The following is a 20,421-nucleotide window of genomic DNA, read 5'->3' as shown; positions in this document are numbered from 1 at the left end:
CTTAGCGAAAGCACAGAATGGTCTTGGCAGCGTCTAATCCACTGCATCACTGAGTCACTCTCCAACTTCACCAGAACTGCTTATGCATGCATTCTAAATTGCAAGATAGAAGTTAAAAGCATAAACTACAGGGACATAAAAGCTGATTGTAGAGTCCCACAGATCTAACTGAATCGATTATTTCATCCCTAAGCTTTAATTTCTCTGTACACAATATAAGATGAGAGCCTCACAAAACTAAAGGTTCCCGGTTCAAACACAGAAACTAGGACCTTTCCTATTAAAATGCAATTTAAAATCGTGTAGATTTTGCTCTTGTATCATAGTCGTGATAATATCGTCATTGGACTCCTGTAGTGGAAAATGGATTTAAGCTTGTATTCAGTCTTAGCAATATTTATGGAGAGATGCTAAGTGGAGAAATAAAAAGCTTCTCTTTGCAAAGTAAAAGAAAACACAAAACAATTAATCTAATTTTTACTGGATTTTAAAATTCTTGGCAACACCAAATGCAATTCTGAAGTGCAGCAACAGCGAAAAATCATGGTAGATTTGCAACCAGATTCACCATCGCCATGCTATGTACAACCATTTCTTAAGATAGAAGATCATTGAAAAATGTCTGAAGTACTGCAAGAGAAACAACAAACACATAAGGAGGTTTGCTTCTCAAGACTGGTTCATTCCCTGAACGTCAGTTTACAGACATTGTTAAGCAACTTAAAATTGACTAAAATTAGAACAAAAAAAATGCACTAAACTGACTAAAAGAGGCTTAGTTTTTGAATCAAACATCCAGAATTTTCATTTGCAGCAATATAATCAGAAAGTGAAGGACAGAGAACGGGGAATGGGATTAAAGAGGCATTTTCCATTCAGCTGACATTTTATTTGTGACACCTTCTATGTTCTTTGGCAACTTGTAGACAATTTGTGATTAACAAGTAAACAATTTCCCCCCTGCACCCCACACCATAATCTTCTTTCCTCTTTAAAGGCTGTGGCTGAAGTTTGAGTAGAGATCCACTATGATCACTTTCAGGTACAAGGAGACTTGTAATATTTAAGCAGAAATAAAACTGGACCATGAATATCATCTAGCTGCCGTGACAATGGTAATGGCTTTAAGGGGTGTATTTTGTCCAGTTTGAGGCCAAATGGTCTGTTTCAAGTCAATAAAGTAAACAGCTTGTGAAGCCTTTTGGAGCAGTAGAAGCAGCATGATTGGATGGAGTCAGGCTCCCGTCGAACCAAGGTTTTAGCTTAGCTTTCAGCAGTTGCAGGTGTCCTGAGGCTCAATCTGGAAACTGTTATTCCTCTCTCTGTTACGACTAAAAGCTGGAGTTTTCTCTGCTGCAAGAAGTGCATGCGAGGCAATCTATTTTACTGAATTTGCCTTTGCCAAGGATATGTTTATGTGATGTTACTACATTGGAACAGTTGCTGCTTAATAGTTAAATAATCACTCATCACTTTGTTACGTTTTCCAATATTATCAAGTTATTTCATTTTTTTGGTTCGTATCTTAACTATAGGGTAAGAATAAAGTGTGTTTTGCTTAAAGCTAAGTGTGTAACCAATCAAATTATATCTGGAACAGAGCACCTAACACTTGCCTTTAAATAAGGTAAAAGTTTGGATCTAGGCTATCTTTTTGCTACATTTGAAGGGGGTCTGGTGTGGTCCATAACACTGCTTAAACCTGGGACATGAAACTGAGACTATTAGCATCTTTGCCATAAATTACAAGGAGGAGACATATATATCAACAACTGCTTTACTGTAAGCAAACATCACAGTATGTTATTCATGGATCTTTTCATTTCATGATTTTTGTAAAAAAACAAATATTTCTGCCTCTAATTTAGACCGTTGTATTTGCATCATGCCCTAGTAACCCTTTAGCTAAGTGATATGGGAATTTATAGTGAAAGATTTCAACTATTAGACAAAAAGAAATGAACACTATTTTAGCCTTTGTAAACTTGATTATGTTGATGGGCAACTATTTGGAAAAAAGGCAACATAACTAATGTTGTTAAAACGTGATACAGTAAATGAATGGAATTTGTTGAACCAAATGCAGATATTTACAATGCCTGAACCAGATTCGGTAATGCAGGCACTGTAAATATAGGATTTCAACCAAACATTTGCAGAACTGTTTTCCAACCTTGAAGTCTTGTTATTTTTGTGTATAGTGCAAAGCAACTGCAAGGAAGTATGAAATTAGAGGCAGATTGACTTGGTATCTAATTTTTCTGCAGAGTAAAACGACGTTAAAGATGGAAAACAGTAAAGTAGATTCAATCTAATATGAATACTGTAACTGAAAATACTAACAACTTCCTTAATTTTCAGTTTCAGAAAAGCCAAATCAAAGTCACATCTTACCTTGAGCATTGTTATGACTCTTACTACATTGATGGATACAAAGCTAATTTTTGGCACGGTCATTATGCCAGACGGTAAGTTAAAGTGATGTGAACTAGCACAACAGCAAGATCAAAAATACTGAAATGGAAGACTTACAGGTTGAGTGCATATAATGTCGACAAGAGGTGAGTGCTGGTTGTGGTTGACCTGGAGCCTGTCCTACCAGACCAGAACTATACCCCTCAACAGCTACTTGCTGACTTGTTCCTGCAGTGGCCTGCACTCCATAAGCTGCAGTGCGTGAGGAGGACCCAGGACAACATGGATCAAATGCGGATGTCCCATGGAAACTCCCACCTCCATGGCTCCGAACACCACCACTGCTTAAATCAACAGGCAGAGTCTGTTTGAAAACAAAGACACAATGACTGTTGAGTAAATCAATCACCTACAAATGGGTTGAATTAAGAACATTTTGTGCATAACTTTCTTGGTCTTGTATGTTTAATTTCAGTTACTAATGGTTTTTAATTTCTCCCAACTATGCTTTCAGGCCTGGGATGATAGCAATAATTGACTACTCTAATTCCACGCTCTAAATTCAAAGTGAAATTTTAAAAAATGATCAACAGACATTAAATTAAAATTCAACCATACACTTCATCTTTGGTTTGGGAAAACTACTCTAATGTGCATTAGAGTACATTAATGCAAAGCACGGTTTAAACATCAGCATAAGCTGTACCACTTCAGCAAACTAATTCAGCTAGCGTTTTTTTCAAAAGCATGCGTACCTTGTACCAAAAGACACGTCAGAATCTTTTTAGTTACTATAGAAACACTACTGCCTAGGAGCTCACTATAATAGCAAAAATATTGGCTTTTAGTTACCTCTTCCCTCAAATGTTTCTTTAAATTTGTTATATGCAACTCAGCCTTCTGCAAGTCGAGGATGGTTATCCTTCATCAATCTTCATTGTATTGAATATTAAACTTAAACAGGCCACAACCCTAAACAGATTGATTACCAACTTCTTCATTATTACATCTTTGATATTTTTGCCTCTAATGGCCAATACCTTTTTGTAAAATTTTCACTTCAAATTAAAACATATTTGCTAAATTTTTGCTTCCTGTCGATTGGTCCTCATAATGCCTCAATATTTTTGAAAATAATTTTGCTTCCCATGTACATTTTCTATATTCCACTGAACTTTCTCTTGTATTACTTATAAATTTTGTCATCTGCCCGAAAGTCGCATTTTATTGCATTCAATTTTCAAGAAATTCTGGGGTTTTGCTGCATCACATTCCTTCTAGTTGGAAGAAAACATACAACTACAGATGCAAGAAATCAGAAACAAAAATAGAAATTGCTGGAGTAATTCAGCAGGTCTGGCAGCATCTGTGGAGAGAAAGCAGAGTTAACATTTCAGGTTCCGTGACCCGTCTCTCTACAGGTTACCAGACCTGCTGAGTTTCTCTAGCAATTTCCATTTTTGTTACTTCTTGTTGGTATGTGTGGGAGAGCACTTAGTGTATATTGAAAATATTCCATTAGGGTTTTCTGATTGCATTTTGGGCTGTATCTTGCAGACAACTGCTGCCGTATTTACTGCAGGGTGGGGGTGAAAAGTGATGCTAGCACATAAAACATGCCATTGTCCAGCCCACCTCCTTCCTCTGCACCCTTGATCCCACAAAGTTGAGCCACACCCTTTATATTGATATAATCCGCAGGGCTAGATTTAAAATTCACATTTGTTGCACACACCTATCAGAAATGTCAAAAAATTCAAACATCTGCTGATTTAGGTTTTTAATTCTGTGAAGTTTTAACAGTAAAGCAGTGTTCAAAAGTTTTTGATTGTTGAAATAGTGTACTGCCTGAAACAATAATTATTTGAATAATTACATATGGAAGCGATAAGTAACTTTAAATTGATCAAATTTCAAACATAATGTGTTTATAATTAAACACTAATATGCTGCTTGTAAAGAACTAAGATGTAACATACTTAAGAACCAAAGCAATTCAGACATTAGTCACCTTAATACTCAGCCTAAACGTCAAACATTTCGGCGCTTTCTTGCAAGGAATAAATGTGCACCAAACACAATTTATTGGCCTCAAATGTTTATTCAACTTCATTATAAAATAGTGAAATGATTATTGTATTTTATAAAGTACCAGAGTAATGTTTCTTTTCTTTAGCAAGATGACATTTTGACTATTTTTTCCCCTTACTCAACATTTTAAAACAAAAAGTGATTGAAGAATACAAACCTGATCGTGATACTGGCCACCCGTGTTTCCGTTAGCACCGCAAGGTGCTGGCACGACAGCAGGTCTCTCTAAAGGACAGGTTGATTCAGGAAACGAAGGCATTGATTGCGGTACTGCAGAATGGGCACCAGGGTGGTGTTGAAACTGGTGGTTATGTTGCTGAAGACAGCTTGCATGAGGATGTCCTAATGAATTGTGGCCTTGTAAAGATCCTCCGCATGGTGAATGTTGAGGGCAGCAGGATGGGAGCCTTGGCATTGCCCCAGGACCAGCTTCAGGCATTGCACTTGACCCAACTCTCCGAGCATCATCTTTGAGGAAAAGTAAAGATAAAATTTGTGTCTTGGAAATTTCTGGCACATTCATATCACAGCAGACATGGTGGCATTGTGGTTACATCACTGGCCCAGCAATCCATACCCCAGGCTAATGCTCTGTGATCACAGGTTCAAATTTCACCATAGTAGATGGTTTAATTTAAATTTAAATTTTAAAAAATTCTGGAATAAATTGCTGGCCTAATGGTGATCATGAAACCACTGTCGACTATTGTAAAAATCCATGTGGTTCACGAATCCCTTTTAGATAAGAAAATCTGCCATCCTTAGATGGTCTAAACCCTGTGGTTGACTCTTGACTACACTGGGCAATTAGAGATGGTCGCTGGCAATACCAGCAATGCCCAATACCTTGAATGAATTAAAAAAGGAAAACAATAGTTATTCTCTCAGTCCTTCTAAAATGTAGTGGTCATGCACCTGGAAAGACCTGTCTAAAAAGCCTTGGTGAATTTCGGTACTGCACCTTGCAGATAGTACACATTGCTGTTACTGATGGTGGAGGGAGTGAATATTTGTGGATGCGGTTCCATTCAAGTGGGCTGCTTTGTCCTGGACGGTGTCAAGCTTCCCGAGTGTTGTTGGAGCTGCACTCTTTCAGATAAGTGGGAAATATTCCATCACACTCATGACTTGCGCGTTGTAGATGGCGGACAGGTTTGGGGAAGTCAGGAGGAGAGTTACTCACAACAGTGATGCCACTGAATGTCAAAGGGCAATGGCTAGATTGTCTCTTGAACGAGATGATCATTATCAGGCATTTGTGTGGCATAAATGTTATTTAGCACTTGTCAGCCCAAGTCTGGGTATAGTCCAGGTCTTGCTGCATTGGGCAGGGACTGTTTCAGTATCTGAGGAATCATTTATTATGCTGCCATCAGTGATCATTGCCACTTCTGACCTTACGATGGAGGGCAAGTTATTGATGAAGCAGCTGAAGATGGCTGAGTCAAGGACTGCAGAAAATCGCTTAACTATTAGCAGCTTCTGAGGCTCATTAAGATTTCAGGTCATCAGGTCACTGCATCATTTACATTAAAAAGCATCACTTCAGCATGCCATCAATGTAAATGAATAGGCAACAAAAATGGTCAATTATTGACAATAAAATGAAAAATTGCCTCATTGATATGACTGTAGATTCCCATCAAAATATGCTAGACTTCAGATTCCACCATCAACCCCAATCATCCCAATGGACTCAGTCCACTTGCCAGCAGTAATTTCCTCCAGTTATACACTAACTAAAACCTTTTGAATCCTGTATGCATTCCTCTTCCACTGCATCATAAGGAGCAAATCCTACAGCCACCAATATGCTGCAGTCTCATTTTTCTTAAACTCCTCTGCCACACACCTTTAAAATTTTCTTCAAAGCTCACATTTTCAAACATTTTCCATTATGCATTTTTCTCTTCTAGTCCATGGACTCCCTTGCAAAGTGTCTGTGGATTTTTATTCCAAAACTTATAGATACAAGAGATTGTCTTCATGAATTACAGCAACAACACTATTATAAATATGCCCTTTTCTCTTACTCTGGCATCAAGAGAAAGTTGCCACACAATTGTAGAATGTAACAGGCTACCCCATGGAGTTCAAAGCTGACTAAATTAGTAGTGGGGGAGGAGGTGCAGTCGCGGTAAATTGTCTTGTGGCTATTCAGAAAGGAACAAAGTAAGATCTGTGGAAGATCACTCAAACACATTAGAATAGAGCTATAACTGAAATAACAGACAAAGTCTAAGGATGTGAATCTCAAGAGCCAATACTTATTTTCTGGGCCAAAAGGTTGTGTGTTCTACTTCAACTTGGTAGGAGTTCTATCTACTTTATTGCCAACAGTAGGGTTGTCTATCAATAAAACAATATAGCAACAGGCTATATAAAAACCAAGAGCTGTGGATGCTGTAAAGCTGGAACAAAAACAAAGTTGCTGGAAAAGTTCAGCAGGTCTGGCAGCATCTGTGAAGGAGAAAACAGAGTTAACGTTTCGGGCCTGGTGACCCGTCCGGTGTTCTGAGGAAGGGTCACCGGACCTGAAACGTTAACTCTGTTTTCTCCTTCACAGATGCTGCCAGACTTGCTGAGCTTTTCCAGCAACCCTGCCTTTGTTTTGATAGCAATAGGCTATATTTTGAATGGAGGCAGCACCCTGAAAGCAAAATAGCGGCTTTCATAGGAGCATCTGCTACAATACTTACAAAGACAAGTAAATTTGGTGCATTCAAGCCCATTACAACATTACACAAGTCACATTCAAAGTAAATAATTTTGGACTTGCTTAATTGTCTCAGTAAGTTGTGTGTGAATTTGTGTGTTCACCAAGGTGGAGGTCATCAATCAATGGGAACGATGCTTGTGCATTTCACCTGGTGAAATCTTCTGTAATGTCGTCCCAGTTTTGGCATTGGGTGTGGCAGTCAGTGATACACAGGTCAACAAAGCATATGAATGAAAACCTGTAATACTGATTAAAGTCTTTCCAAATAAATTCAGAAAAATACAACAATGCAAGTCTATGGTGGATTTATATGTTCAGTTCGACTAACAAAAAAAAACTGTATTATCTACCTTTCATTGTGCCATTTTATAAGTTTGTTACTTGAAGTCAAATTATGCACATACCCACTACTGAAGGGCCTGCCTCATCAATGGTTGCTGGGATTCCTGACGACTCTGTCACAGAGGAAGGCTGGGCGGTAGAAGGACCTGGAGTGGTACTTGAGATCTGGCCTGAGGTAGGTACATTATTGACTGGTTGCGATCTAGCAGCAGAGGTAGTTGGCACCACTGTGGGTTCTATAATCAAGGCACAAACAGGAAATAGAAATTTTATATTGGAAACATGGAGACAATGTCAAAAAGGTACACAAATCCCAGTCTTAATTGATAACTAAACTTGGACATAGTATTAACAACTATTTTTCAAAACCAGTACCTCATGGCAGTAATGCACTCAAATTCCTATCTTACAAGCAATCCTGGAGCTGACACACTGCAAACTGTGAGCTAAAGTGATGACACTCACCATTGTCTTCAAATGAAGCTGCCCAAAGTATATGAGAATCTCTGTACATGGATTTCATCTATCCTGACATTAATTTGAACCTTGAGCCAAGTCAAGGGACTTTAATTCTTTCAGTAACAGTGATGTAATCAAGCAGAATAAGTTGTCAACCACAGTGAACAATTCTCTCAGAATCAATAGGTTCATCAGCAGTTGTAAAACGGAAGTAAAAAACTGAGTTGCTTCTTATTAATGGAATAAGATGCTTTGGGAGTTTATAATAGCAATACTACAACAACAAAACGGCACTCTCTCCTCACCCCGAAGTACAACAATTGTCACATGGGGGATCTTAAACATGCAGAAGTTTTCAATCTCTGACAGCAACCTCTGAATTGCTGCATTTAGCTGCACATGTGCAGATTTCAGATGATGCTGTGGGCCAACAGTTTCGCCAAAAGTATATGGAGACGGATTGGGATAGGGGCTTGAAGCCAACAGTTACCTTGAATGTCAGTGGTATGGAAAATTTGAAGCTTCACACTACAATGTTTTCCAATAACTATACAAAGCTTATTACATTGACATACAGAAGGTATAATGTTGCCTAGCATTTAATTCAATTTTCTGTTCTCTCACAAGATGTGAGCTTTGCTGACAATGCCAGCATTTGTAGTTTATCCTGAACTGTCTTTCTGCGATTCAATTTAAACCCCATGACAATGCACAAACAAGAAATCATCATTTGTCACTGAGAAAAAAAAATAGGAAACTTAAAATTACAAAAGCCAAGACATGATTCCACACTTATGCACTATAAAGGGCACATGCTGAAATGCATTCCAAGGAATTGATTGATTTGACTTTGGTTTCCACAGTTGGACACCATTTCAACCACTTGTTCTTACCATTTTGTAACATATTCCAGACATTGTAAGGGTACTTTTTTTTTTAAAAAAGTTCCTTATGTTAGTGATAAAAGAGAATACAATTAATTTAATCAACAACTTATTTAGCAACTTATCGGTCTAGTCAAAAGAATTTTCCATCTGGAAGTTTTGATTTGAGCTTATTTTTCATATGTGTTACATATATGTTAAGTAACTCTCTCAAGAAAGGCAAAATATGATCCATAGTAAAAACAATCAGATCATAAAATCTAGTAAATTGGTTTTCTTCATATTTTTCATCCATCCAAAAACAGAGTCTAATCAGAAAACAAAAAAAACCCCACAAAGCACAACATAACGCTTCCATGAAAATATATTCCTGCCGGTTACCGTTTTGATATAATTTTCATTTCAGTAGTCCTGCCTCGTTCCAGGTTGAAATGACAACTGATTATTTCCATTAAGGTGTATTTACAATTATGAGACAGAACAGCAGCAGGCTGCTCGGTTAGAAATTGTGCTACGTGAGTTAATAGAATCACTGAATCATAGAATACATTCGGTCCATTAAGTCCACACTGACCAGCTGCAGAGCATCCCACCCATGCCCACTGCCCCTATTCCTGTAACCCTGTATTTACCATCAATAATCAACCTAACCTACACATCCATGGGCACTATGGGCAATTTAGCATGGCCAATCCACCTAACCAGCACATCTTTGGACCGTGGGAGGAAACTAGGGCACCCAGAGGAAACCTACTCAGTCCTGGGGAGAATGTGCAAACTCCACACATACTGAAGGTGGAATAGAATCCAGGTCCCTGGCGCTGTGAGGCAGCAGTGCTAAGCACTGAGTCACTGCGCAGCCCATTGAGATTGAGTTTGTGAATATGCTAGTAAACATAGACAGACATGTTTTTATGTCTATCCCTGTCCAATCATGCATATCTAACATGCAAGGATTCAGGACAACCTTGTATATGGGTGATTGAACTGCCATTTACATCAGCTGTCAGAAAGGGTAAATAATTAAAAAAGAAAATTCTGGGGATTTGAGCTTTGCTTGGTAGGTCAGCATTGACTGTACATCTCTAACTGCTCTTGGGATAGTGGTGATTAAGAGTCCCCATTTGATCTGACTTGAAAACTGAAGCTTTCTTTCAAGTCTCACTCATCTCACAGGATGAACGCTCCACTGTGATCTGCCAATCTGCCCCTAATTTATATAGGCAATCCTATTTACAGTTGCAGCAGCTAAAATTTACCATCAAGTTAAATAAAATTACAGAGATTAAGAATTTTCTCATACAAGAGTTCTTTCACTTAAAAGCTGATACTGTTCAGTTCACCCATTTAGTGGCATGAAATACAAAGTGTACAGTGCAAATCAGAAACATGTCAGTTACATGGGAAGCCACAATGTAGTTGGCTTGTTCTGGATTAGAGTCATAGAGATATACAGCACGGAAACAGACTTTTTGGTCCAACTTGTCCATGCCGACTAGATATCCTATATAAATCTAGTCCCGATTCATTTAGACAGAACTTCAAATATCAATTTTGCTGCGACAAGTGGGATGGGTTCAGAAATTGGTTACCAATCAATCATTCATGATAAATCACATACTTCCAACAGCCTGTGACACAGCAGCCCTATGGAGTCAAGTTTATAAGCATGTCCTCTCAATTAGGCAATGTGCATTACAAAGCTTTGAAAGAAGAAAAGCAACATGACCTGCTGTAATAAAATACAAGGAACAATGACTCTCTCATTCAAAATTTTAACTATAAATATGATCTTGTTTTAACTAAGGTTAACAAATTGTATGCACATGGACTTTGGAGAAGATTTTGCACTGGTGACTCTCAAAACAGTCATGTTACAAGCACAAAGTGGAAATTTTCTGAAAACCAAACAGGCTCTACGGTACAAATTCAAAGCTTCTGAAATAGTATAAGCTCTGAAGTAGAAAAACTATCTTGTCAAATGGGACTGAGGTCATGGTATGATACTGGAACAACTTCAGCAGTGATGAAGTGTTAAGCTCGGAAGTCAAAAAATGGTATGCCAAGAATTCAGTTAAAAACTCATCGCATCAAAGTTCAGCAGTTAGGTATCCAATATGAGAAAGAAGATCTCAAAAGTAAATTAATTTCAATGGTCAGAATGTTCACAAAACTATCCTCATCCAACTTGATGTTACTTCCTTTTAGTTTATTTTCTAATCAACCTGTTCAGAAATGTTACAACACACCTCTGGAGGAGGTGGGACTTGAACCCAGGTCTCTTAGTCTGGGGTAAGGACACTACCACTCCTCCAAAAAGGGTCTTCCCTTTAAGCTTCTTATATTTCAGCAGATTGTATGAATGGGCTGGAAATCAAGTCTGCTTAGCTTCATCACACAATCATGAATGGGATTATGAACAGTTTCACCTGTGCCAAGTGTCAAACTGCCCTAGTGTTAGCTAATTGAAGCCTGGTTAACAGTTGAATTTATTGAATTAAGTTTGTACTCAAGACAGGCATAAAGCACCAAAATAGAAGTCTTCCTTTAAGAGCTCTTACTCAAGTGAGGATGCAAGGTTTATATAAATAATATAAACTCACGTAAAGAATTTAAGTAATAGTCTTCAGGTCTTGGTGCTAATAATGAAAACTCTTCTCGACAAAAACAATTTTACATTGCACAAATGGCAGAAGGCCCATAAACTCAAATCTCAATGAAACTAGTTTACGATAGCAAAACATAAAAATAAACTTGACAACTTGGAAAATCCTTGCACTGCATCATAAAGCTTATTTGGGTCTCTTGGTCTGACCAACATTTTTAAAAAACTTGTATTAAAAAAAGACTGTGGATGCTGGAAACCAGATAGAAAAACAGAAATTGCTGGGAAACCTCAGCAGGTCTGGCAGCATTTGTGGGTAGATTTATATAAATGTATATAAAGATTTTTTTAAAAGCAGATTTTTGTATAGCTGCAAGTACATCAGTTACAACTGAAAGAAACAAGAAGGAAACAGTGTAACTTTCAACAGTTTAGTTTTTAATTTGTCCATACATCTACCACAGGTTACCTTCTATACAGAATGGATAAAAACAAGCTAACTAATTTGCAAAGACAATAGATTTTCTAATCTAGTTTACTTTGACAAAAGGTAATAACAACAAAATGAGTAAAAACAGCAAATATAAATGCTAAAGCAGTATACCAAATAGCATTGAAAAGCTGCCTTCAGTAATTAACAAATCAACTCCTTTTTAAAAATGAATAGAAACAAAGAAAATTTCTCTCTGCCACTTGGAGGACTTATTGTCACCAGCCCTAGGCATTTTGTTGTGCCAATGGAGGTAGGAGCCTTCATACAAGAACTCATGATCTCAATGACATTACTTACATCCCTTAATGATAACTGATTACTGATTTCTAACGGTAACAAATTTTCATATTTGGAAACAAAGATCTATATGAACTTGTATTGATAGCTCAAGTACAGGTCTTAGATAATAAAAAAGTACCAATTTAAAATGTGTGCTATCCCATTCAGTTAATTATGACATAACTTATTGCCAGCTTGATTGAATTGGTAGCGAGGTTTTGTTCAAATCCGAGGTCATTGATTCAAAACTCGTGCCAGGATTTTGGGCACAAAACCAGACTTTCTTTTTCTATCTTTTTCACCATGTGTACGATGCAACATACATACGTATTTACAAAAGCAACTTAGTTATCTGGAGCAGCAGACAATGAATTACTCTACGTATTGTCATGTTATGATACAGTAAACATGACAATCAAGCAGCCAATTTGTGCACAGTAAAGTCTCACAAACAGAAGCCTTGACTTTCTTTTCTGCGGCATTGATTACTGAAGAAATGTTAGCAAATTAGCAGAAAGAACACTTTCAATTTACACATTCTCAACTATGCTGAAGTGAATATCAGTTTTGGGCTCAGGTTTAAGACCTTATCTGAAAGGTAGTATCCACAAACAATGCAACATTTTCTCTTTACTGCACTGGAGCACCAGTCTGGTTTTATGCCCAGATCCTGGCACGAGTTTTGAATCAATGACCTCGGATTTGAACAAAACGTCGCAACCAATTCAATCAAGCTGACAATGTTCATTAGTCAATGCATTCATCAATGTACAACATAAAAACACTGCTTAATAGATGCTGAAATTTTGTTTCAAGATGACAGCTTATTAATATTACATTGAAAGTCGGCATGTTTTACTATCAGGATAAAGAAAGTAGAATTAATTACCTTAGAACAATTCTGATGGAACGTTACTGAGACACAGGGCTCAATAAAGTCCCAGGTCTGTGCTACATTTGTTTCTCTCAGCCAGGGCTACAACGGGGCAGTTACAAATGATTTCCATAACCCGGGAGAAACTCAAAATTTCAGCTAGGATTCCAAATTCTGATCACAGTGTACTACCTAGATGGTTGGAGCATCTAAATATTGATTTGAATCTTTTAAATTCCATTAAAGTTGAGGATGTTAATTTCAGTGGATCTCAAGTGAACAGAGAATCATTGAGGAAAAGGGGTACTTGTAGCCTGCGATGTAGGAAAGCTTTCAGAAGCAGCTGCACTTTAGGCTGGTGGGCTATTGTGTTAGCTATTGCAGTTCACCAAGAGGTTTACAGCACCACTTTAGCAACAAGTTATTGAAGACTCATCTTGCGCATTTTATGGCACAACTTAAATCGTGCTGACAAAAAGGAGCACAATAAGGAGCATGGAGGCTTGGATCTCAGTAAAACAGGCAAGTCAGGAAATTCCCATTTTTCTTCTCCATGCACCAGCCATCCTGGCTTTTAAATATTTGTAATCAACCCATTCAGACATGGGCAGATGGGACTTGAACATGTACGTTCTGGCTCAGAAGTAGGCTAACTACCACTGTATCACAGGAGGCCTAAAACTTAGCTATTGTGAAGTTAAAATGAAGGCAATAAAATGAAGGTACATGAGAAAGGACAATTGGAGGTTCACTGCAGAGGGTTCCACTTCTACTTGAATTCACAAAAATGATAAATAATTCCGTGGATCACAAATTCAAGAGTCCGTACATACTGCATGCTTAAAAATCTTTTACTCACATTTCCAACCTGACTGCAAGAGAGTTTTTGCCAAACTTGAGGAACAAATCACACTTACCATCTTCATCCACAGTAAGGTCCACCACTTCTGCTGTGCTTTGTCTCAACGGCTGGATAACTGTAGATATTCTATTTCGGTTCCGTTGTTCCTGAGGTCTGTTTTGTGAGCTAGCACTTTGGCCCCAGTGTACCCTTGAGTGGCCGAGAAGTGTGGTGTAAGACCTGGAAACAAAGCAATTGAGTAACATTAATTAATACTAGTTTCTGAATAGGAAAGCTGTATAATGCATTAGGAACTATGAATTTTAACTTACTGAGGAAGCAAATAGTTTCTACTGTCAATCAATAACAAAGAAAAAAGGAAATCAGAAACAAAAATCAGAAAATTGCTGGACAACCTCAGTAGGTCTGGCAACATCTGTGGAGAGAAAGCAAAGTTAACATTTCCGGTTCCAGTGACACTTCCCTCAGCACTTCTGTGATTGGCTGTTAGGAGTTGGACATTTGATTTTAGTATAGGTTAAAAACCTGGCAGTTATGTTTAGAAATGGCTCCAGCTAATGCAGTGTCATTACTTAATTGGTTAGCAAAAGAATGATGTTGTAACTTGATAGAATAGTGCAGAAGTTATGAAGAAAGAAGGCTCTATCAAAACACTGATGTAAATCACACTGAAGTTTAAATGCTTCAGGTTTTATCATCCCAAAATTCAAGAATCACCATTACATACTCTGAAAGCTGCCCTAAAAAATGCTAATGTTACATAAAATAATCCTTGCTATTGATATTAACATGCCTCCAGTACATACTTCAGTCATTGGAATTCTGATACAATAATCGCAAGAACTGGATTAGTGTCAAATACTTAAGCACCCACAGAAGAGGCCACAATAGACTAGGTACTGGGGAATGAGCCAGGATAGGTGATCAATGTTTCTGTGAGAGAGCATTTTGGGCTTAGTGACCATAACTCCATAACATTTCGAGTAGTCATGGACAAGGACAACAGTGGCCCTCGGGTGAGAGTGCATAATTGGTCGAGGGCCAATTACAGCCAAATTAGACAGGAACTGTGGAGTGTAGACTGGGGGCAGTTATTGGAGGGCAAGTCTACATCTGGCATGTGGGAGGCATTGAAAGACCAGTTGATTAAAGTGCAGGACATCCATGTCCCAGCAAAACTGAAGAATAGGAATGGCAAGATTCAGGAGCCATGGATGACAAGGGGAATTGTAAGCTTAGGCAAAAGGAAAAAGGATGCATATGATAGGTCTAGGCAGCTACAAACTGATGAAGCCTTTGAGGAGTATAAAGAAATTAGGAAGGAACTTAAATGTAGAATGAGGAGAGATAAAAGGGGTCGTGAAATGTCTTTGCCAGACAGCATCAAGGAGAATCCCAAGACCTTTTATGCATATATTCGAAGAAAGAGGGTAGCAAGGGACAGAGCAGGTCCACTCGAGGATAAAGGAGGGAAGTTATGCATGGAGTCACAGGAAGTGGGAGAGATCCTTAATGAATACTTTGTATTGGTATTCACCAAGGAGAAGGATATGATTGATGCTGAGGTCAGGGATGAGTGTGCGAATACTCTACAGAAAGTCAATATATTGACGGACGAAGTTTTAGGTATCTTAAATTGTATTAAGGTAGATAAGTCTTCAGGGCCAGATGGGATCTGTCCCACATATCCAAGGTTACTGCGAGAGGCAAGGGAAGAAATAGCTGGGGCATTAGCAGATATCTTCACATCCTCTTTGACCACAGGCGAAGTTCCAGAGAACTGGAAATTAACCAATGTCATTCCATTGTTTAGGAAAGGAAGCAGAGACAATCCAGAAAATTATAAACTAGTGAGCCTGATGTCAGTGGTGGGGAAGCTCTTGAAGAAGATATGAGGTACAAGATGTACGCACATTTGGAAAAAAATGGACAAGTTAGTGACAGGTAGCATGGTTTTGTACGAGGAAGGTCATGTCTCACTGATAGAATTTTTTCAACAGGTGACAGAGATAATTGATGAGTAAAGGGCTGTGGACATAGTGTATATGGACTTCAGTAAGGCATCTGATAAAGTCCCACATGGCAGATTGGTACAAGAACTAAAATCACATGGGATTTGTGGTGGGCTGGCTAGATGGATACAAAACTGGCTTGGTCATAGACCACAGAGGGTAGCGATGGAAGTGTGTTTTTCAGAATGGAGACTGGTAACTGATGGTGTTCCACACGGATGAGGTCCTCTGTTGTTTGTAGTACATATAAGTGATCTGGAGGAAAATGTGGGTAGTCTGATTAGTTAGTTTGCAGCTGACTCAAAGACTGGTGGAGTTGCTGATAGTGCTGAGATTCTGAAAGGATACAACAGGATATAGATAGATTGGCGACCTGGTCACAGGAATGGTAGATGGCATTTACTCCAGAAAAATGTGAGGCGATACATTTTGGAGGATCAAATTTAGGTATGAATTATACTATAAGTGGCAGAACCCTCAGGAACATTAACATACAGACGGATCTGGGCATACAGGTCCACACTTCCCTAGAAGTAGCAACACAGGTGTCCAAGGTGATTAAGAAGGCATATGGCATGCTTGCCTTCATCAGTTGGGGCAGAGAGGCAAACCATGTTGCAGCTACATAAAACCCTTGTTAGGCCGCAATTGGAGTACTGTGTGCAGTTTTCGTCATCACACTGCCAGAAGGACATGGAAGCTTTGGAGACAGTGCAGAAAAAGTTCACCGGGATGTTGCCTGGTCCCGAGGACAGTGATTGTGAGGAAAGGTTAAAAAGACTAGGATTGTTTTCACTAGAAAGATGGCAACTGAGAGGAGACCTGATAGAGGTCTACACAATTATGAGGCGCACAGTTAGGGCGGATAGTCAGAGGTTTTCTCTCAGGGCTGAAGTTTCAATCACAAGGGGGTGCATGTTCAAGGTAAGAGGGGGAAAGTTTAAGGAAGATGTGCAAAGGAAGTTTTTCATGCAGGAAGAGGTAGGACCCGAGAACACACTGCTAGAAAAGGTAGTGGAAGCTGGCATGCTGATGACATTTAAGACACAACTGGATGGTTACATGAATAGGAAGGGAATAGAGGGATACAGACCGAATAAGGGCAGAAGATTTGTTTATTAGATTAGTTAGGGCATGATGATCAGCATAGGCTTGGAGGGCCGAACGGCCTGTTCCTGCGCTGTACATCCCTTTTGATCTTTTGTTTTCAAAGTCTCAAAATTAATACCAAGTTTAGAACATGATTTTCCATTTTCATGGAGCAAGGCATGCTAAAACATGCAAAAATAGCTCATGCTTCTCCCCATTAAGTAACGTACACTACAGTTTGGCTCAAATGAGATTGGAACCAGGACCAAATTGATTAATTCTCACAATCTCAAGTTGTCAGGAGTTAGGTTTTTGTACAAGGGCTTATTTTGCTTAAAAGTGCACAGCAGGCTATTTTCAATGCAAGACAGTCATGCCACAACATACATAAAAGATATACACACCAGTTTTAATTTGCAAGCAGGATATAAACAAACAGTTACACAACAAGGAAGCAAAAAAAAAGTAGACAGAAAAATTATTGTACACTGGAAACCTGCTTCAGAGCATCAATTAAATGGCTGAAGCTGGAGAAAGCAGATAGCAAACTACTTGATCCCACTACTTTGTGCTTTTCATTATTGTATGATGTTCATGGCTGACGTCCCACACTCTTGCAGGTACGGGAGGTCTGCTTTGACATTGGCCAGGTAAGCCAAAGTGGAGACACATGGCGTAGTAGATTTTAACATTGCGCATGTTAGGTTGGAGGTTGGTGTCACCAGGCCCCTCGGAGTCCAGCTTTGTCTCTTCAGGTGGAAGTTGGTTTGGTTGCTGTGCCTCCGCACTGGCTACCTCCTCCTCCTCTCTGGCCTGTCCCTCCTTCTGGGAGCCCCTTGTATTAGTTTTTTTGCTGGCAGGTGGCACCTTACTGACCTTTGGGGGCCCATGGCCCACATTGTCACCACCAGCCGTCTAATGGACAACCAGGGATGATCTTCTGTAATACCCTTAAAGCCCACACTGAGTGTGAAGTCCACTCCCAGAAAGCAAATGCACATCGACTCAGCACCCTCTGGTTGGATGACATTCAGAAGAATCATGCTGTAACCTTGATACTAAACAGTAGCACCAGCTGGACTCCCTGAGGGGCCTGGTGACACCCAACCTCCAGCTGGTGAGAACCAGGGGGTACCCACAACACTACAACTTCAGGCAACTGGGAGCCACGACGCTCTGACAGCCCCTCCGTCAGACTCGGAACTGGGCCCTGCTGGCTTTGTTCCTACTCTGATGACATCAGAGCTGGGCAATCCCTCCAGGAAGGGACAGGGCGGCTACCTCAGTACGGAGAGTGTGCAACAGTTTACCTACACCATGGGAATGCAGAAAGTCCCCCAGTGACAAGACCATGGGTGAACAGAAATTGGGTAACTCTATAACCTTTTAAAATCGGTTTTAAAATTGCCAGTAATTACATGTGCAATGTTAAATCTACTACGCCATGTGTCTCCATGTTGGCTTACCTGGCCAATGTCAAAGCAGACCTCCCGTACCTGCAAGAGTGTGGGACACCACATCTCAGCAGCTACAGGAGATGGTCGAGCTTATGGGCCCATGGGCTTTCAATTTTGTCAGGGGGAAATGATAGCCATTCCTATGGTCTGGATATTCTGCGGCCAGGCAACTTCACCAGCTCCCACTGCTGCTAGCAACGTCAAGGCCGGTCATTCTGGCCGGAGACTTCAACTGCATTATTGATGTGGATGGATGATCTGGAGGGGCTGACAGCAAACTGGACTCCATGTCCAGATTCCTGATGGAAACAGTTAAAGGCACCAAGCTGCACAACATATTCCACACCCCTGCAGATGGAGCACAGCATAGATACACCTGATCGCCGTCAGATGGGTCTACCCATTCAAGGATGGATTTTTTGTTTGCGTCCCGCACGCTCTCGGTCAGATCCATTGATGTCAAGCCGGTGTTCTTCTCTGACTACTGCCTCCTGCTGGCCAACTGTCACATACAGGATGACCAGTGGGCTGGCAAGTGAACGTGGAAGCTAAATGTTAAATTGTTGGCCCCAGAAAACATTGAGGCGCTCAAAAAGGATTACACAGGTTGGAGAACCATGAAGCCCCTCTGAGTCTCCAGCGGACGGGTGGGAAACAGCCAAAGAGGTTCTTTATCCTCAAAGGTGTTCATAGGGGGAAGGAGAGGAGGGCTAAAATGTCCGAAATCTAGAAAATCCTGCAGAACCTACTCCTGCTGCAGATGATGGGGGTCAATGTCACGGAGGATCTAAAGGAGATGAAGAGCCAGTGTGTCGCTCTTTGCCTCAGAGGCCTCCAAGATAATCTTCCAGTCCAGGGTCCATACTGTATAGCAGGGTGAGACGTGCTCACATTTCTTCTCCCAGAAAGTGCACAAGGCTCTATGCTCAGAAGCCTGAAGGAAGACGATAGCTCAGCAACGTCATCTCAGTCTGATATCCTGAGGATTAGTAAATCATTTTATGCCAGACTGTATGGCAAGAAGCCCACAGACAGTGTGGCTTCCTAGTTGTTCCTGTCCTCTCCCATGGAGGGCCTAGAAGACAGCATGCGGGAGAGGCTGGACCAGCATTATCTCTGGATGAGCTGACTAAGGCCCTCGACTCCTTAGAAAAGAATAAAACTCCGGGAAGCGACAGCTTACCGGCCGAGTTGTATTCGGCTCTGTGGGACCTGATTGGTCAGGACCTGCTGGAGGTGTACGACAGTATGCTTATGGCAGGTACCATAAGTGAATCCAAGTGGAAAGGTATCATCACCCTCATCTACAAGCAGAAGGGGGAGGAGGAAATTAGAAATTGGCAGCCAAGAGCAATGCTGAACCCAGACCATAAAATACTGTCTAAGGTCATCGCCAACCTGGTCAGATCTATTCCGGGATCAGTGATTCACCCCAGCCAAACCTGTGCTGTACCGAGTAGGGCAATCGTATCCCTGAGGAGCTTGAGGCTCTTGGAGATTGTCCTACTCCAAGAGCCTCAAGCTCCTCAGCAATACGATCGCTTACATGCAGAACAGGGGGTGGACACCTGCCTCATCAGCCTGGACCAGAAGGCGGCCTTTGACAGATTACTGCACACGTACATGTGGGACCTGCTCTCCAAAATGAGCTTTGGGGACGGAATCTGCAATTGGATCCAACCGCTCTATACCAACATCGCTAGTCCAGTCTCAATCAACGGTTGGGAATCAGAAAGCTTCCCGGTCAGATCTGGAGTCAGGCAGGGCTGCTCACTCTCTCCTGCCCTGTTTGCGTGCTGTACAGAGCCTTTTTCTGAGTCCATCAGGAAGGATGCGAGCC

At 40.3% G+C, this 20,421-nt stretch overlaps 1 protein-coding gene across 3 annotated transcripts in view; it reads right to left on the bottom strand.

Annotated features, from left to right (window-relative positions):
- rnf111 (ring finger protein 111) overlaps nucleotides 1-20,421 on the bottom strand; it is a 109,441-nt gene that overhangs the window by 19,024 nt on the left and 69,996 nt on the right. For all 3 annotated transcript variants that reach the window (XM_048615988.1, XM_048615987.1, XM_048615986.1), the window contains 4 exons: nucleotides 14,079-14,242; nucleotides 7,630-7,803; nucleotides 4,664-4,974; nucleotides 2,533-2,779 (listed from right to left, as the gene is read on the bottom strand). In XM_048615988.1, coding sequence (XP_048471945.1) covers nucleotides 2,533-2,779; nucleotides 4,664-4,974; nucleotides 7,630-7,803; nucleotides 14,079-14,242 — 896 coding nt within the window. The remainder of the gene's footprint in view (nucleotides 1-2,532; nucleotides 2,780-4,663; nucleotides 4,975-7,629; nucleotides 7,804-14,078; nucleotides 14,243-20,421) is intronic.

Source organism: Rhincodon typus, chromosome 33 (assembly GCF_021869965.1).
Source record: "Rhincodon typus isolate 14 chromosome 33, sRhiTyp1.1, whole genome shotgun sequence".
NCBI lineage: Eukaryota > Metazoa > Chordata > Chondrichthyes > Orectolobiformes > Rhincodontidae > Rhincodon > Rhincodon typus.
Note: the sequence above shows the minus strand (reverse complement) of the source record. Positions and strands in the feature narration are given on the sequence as shown.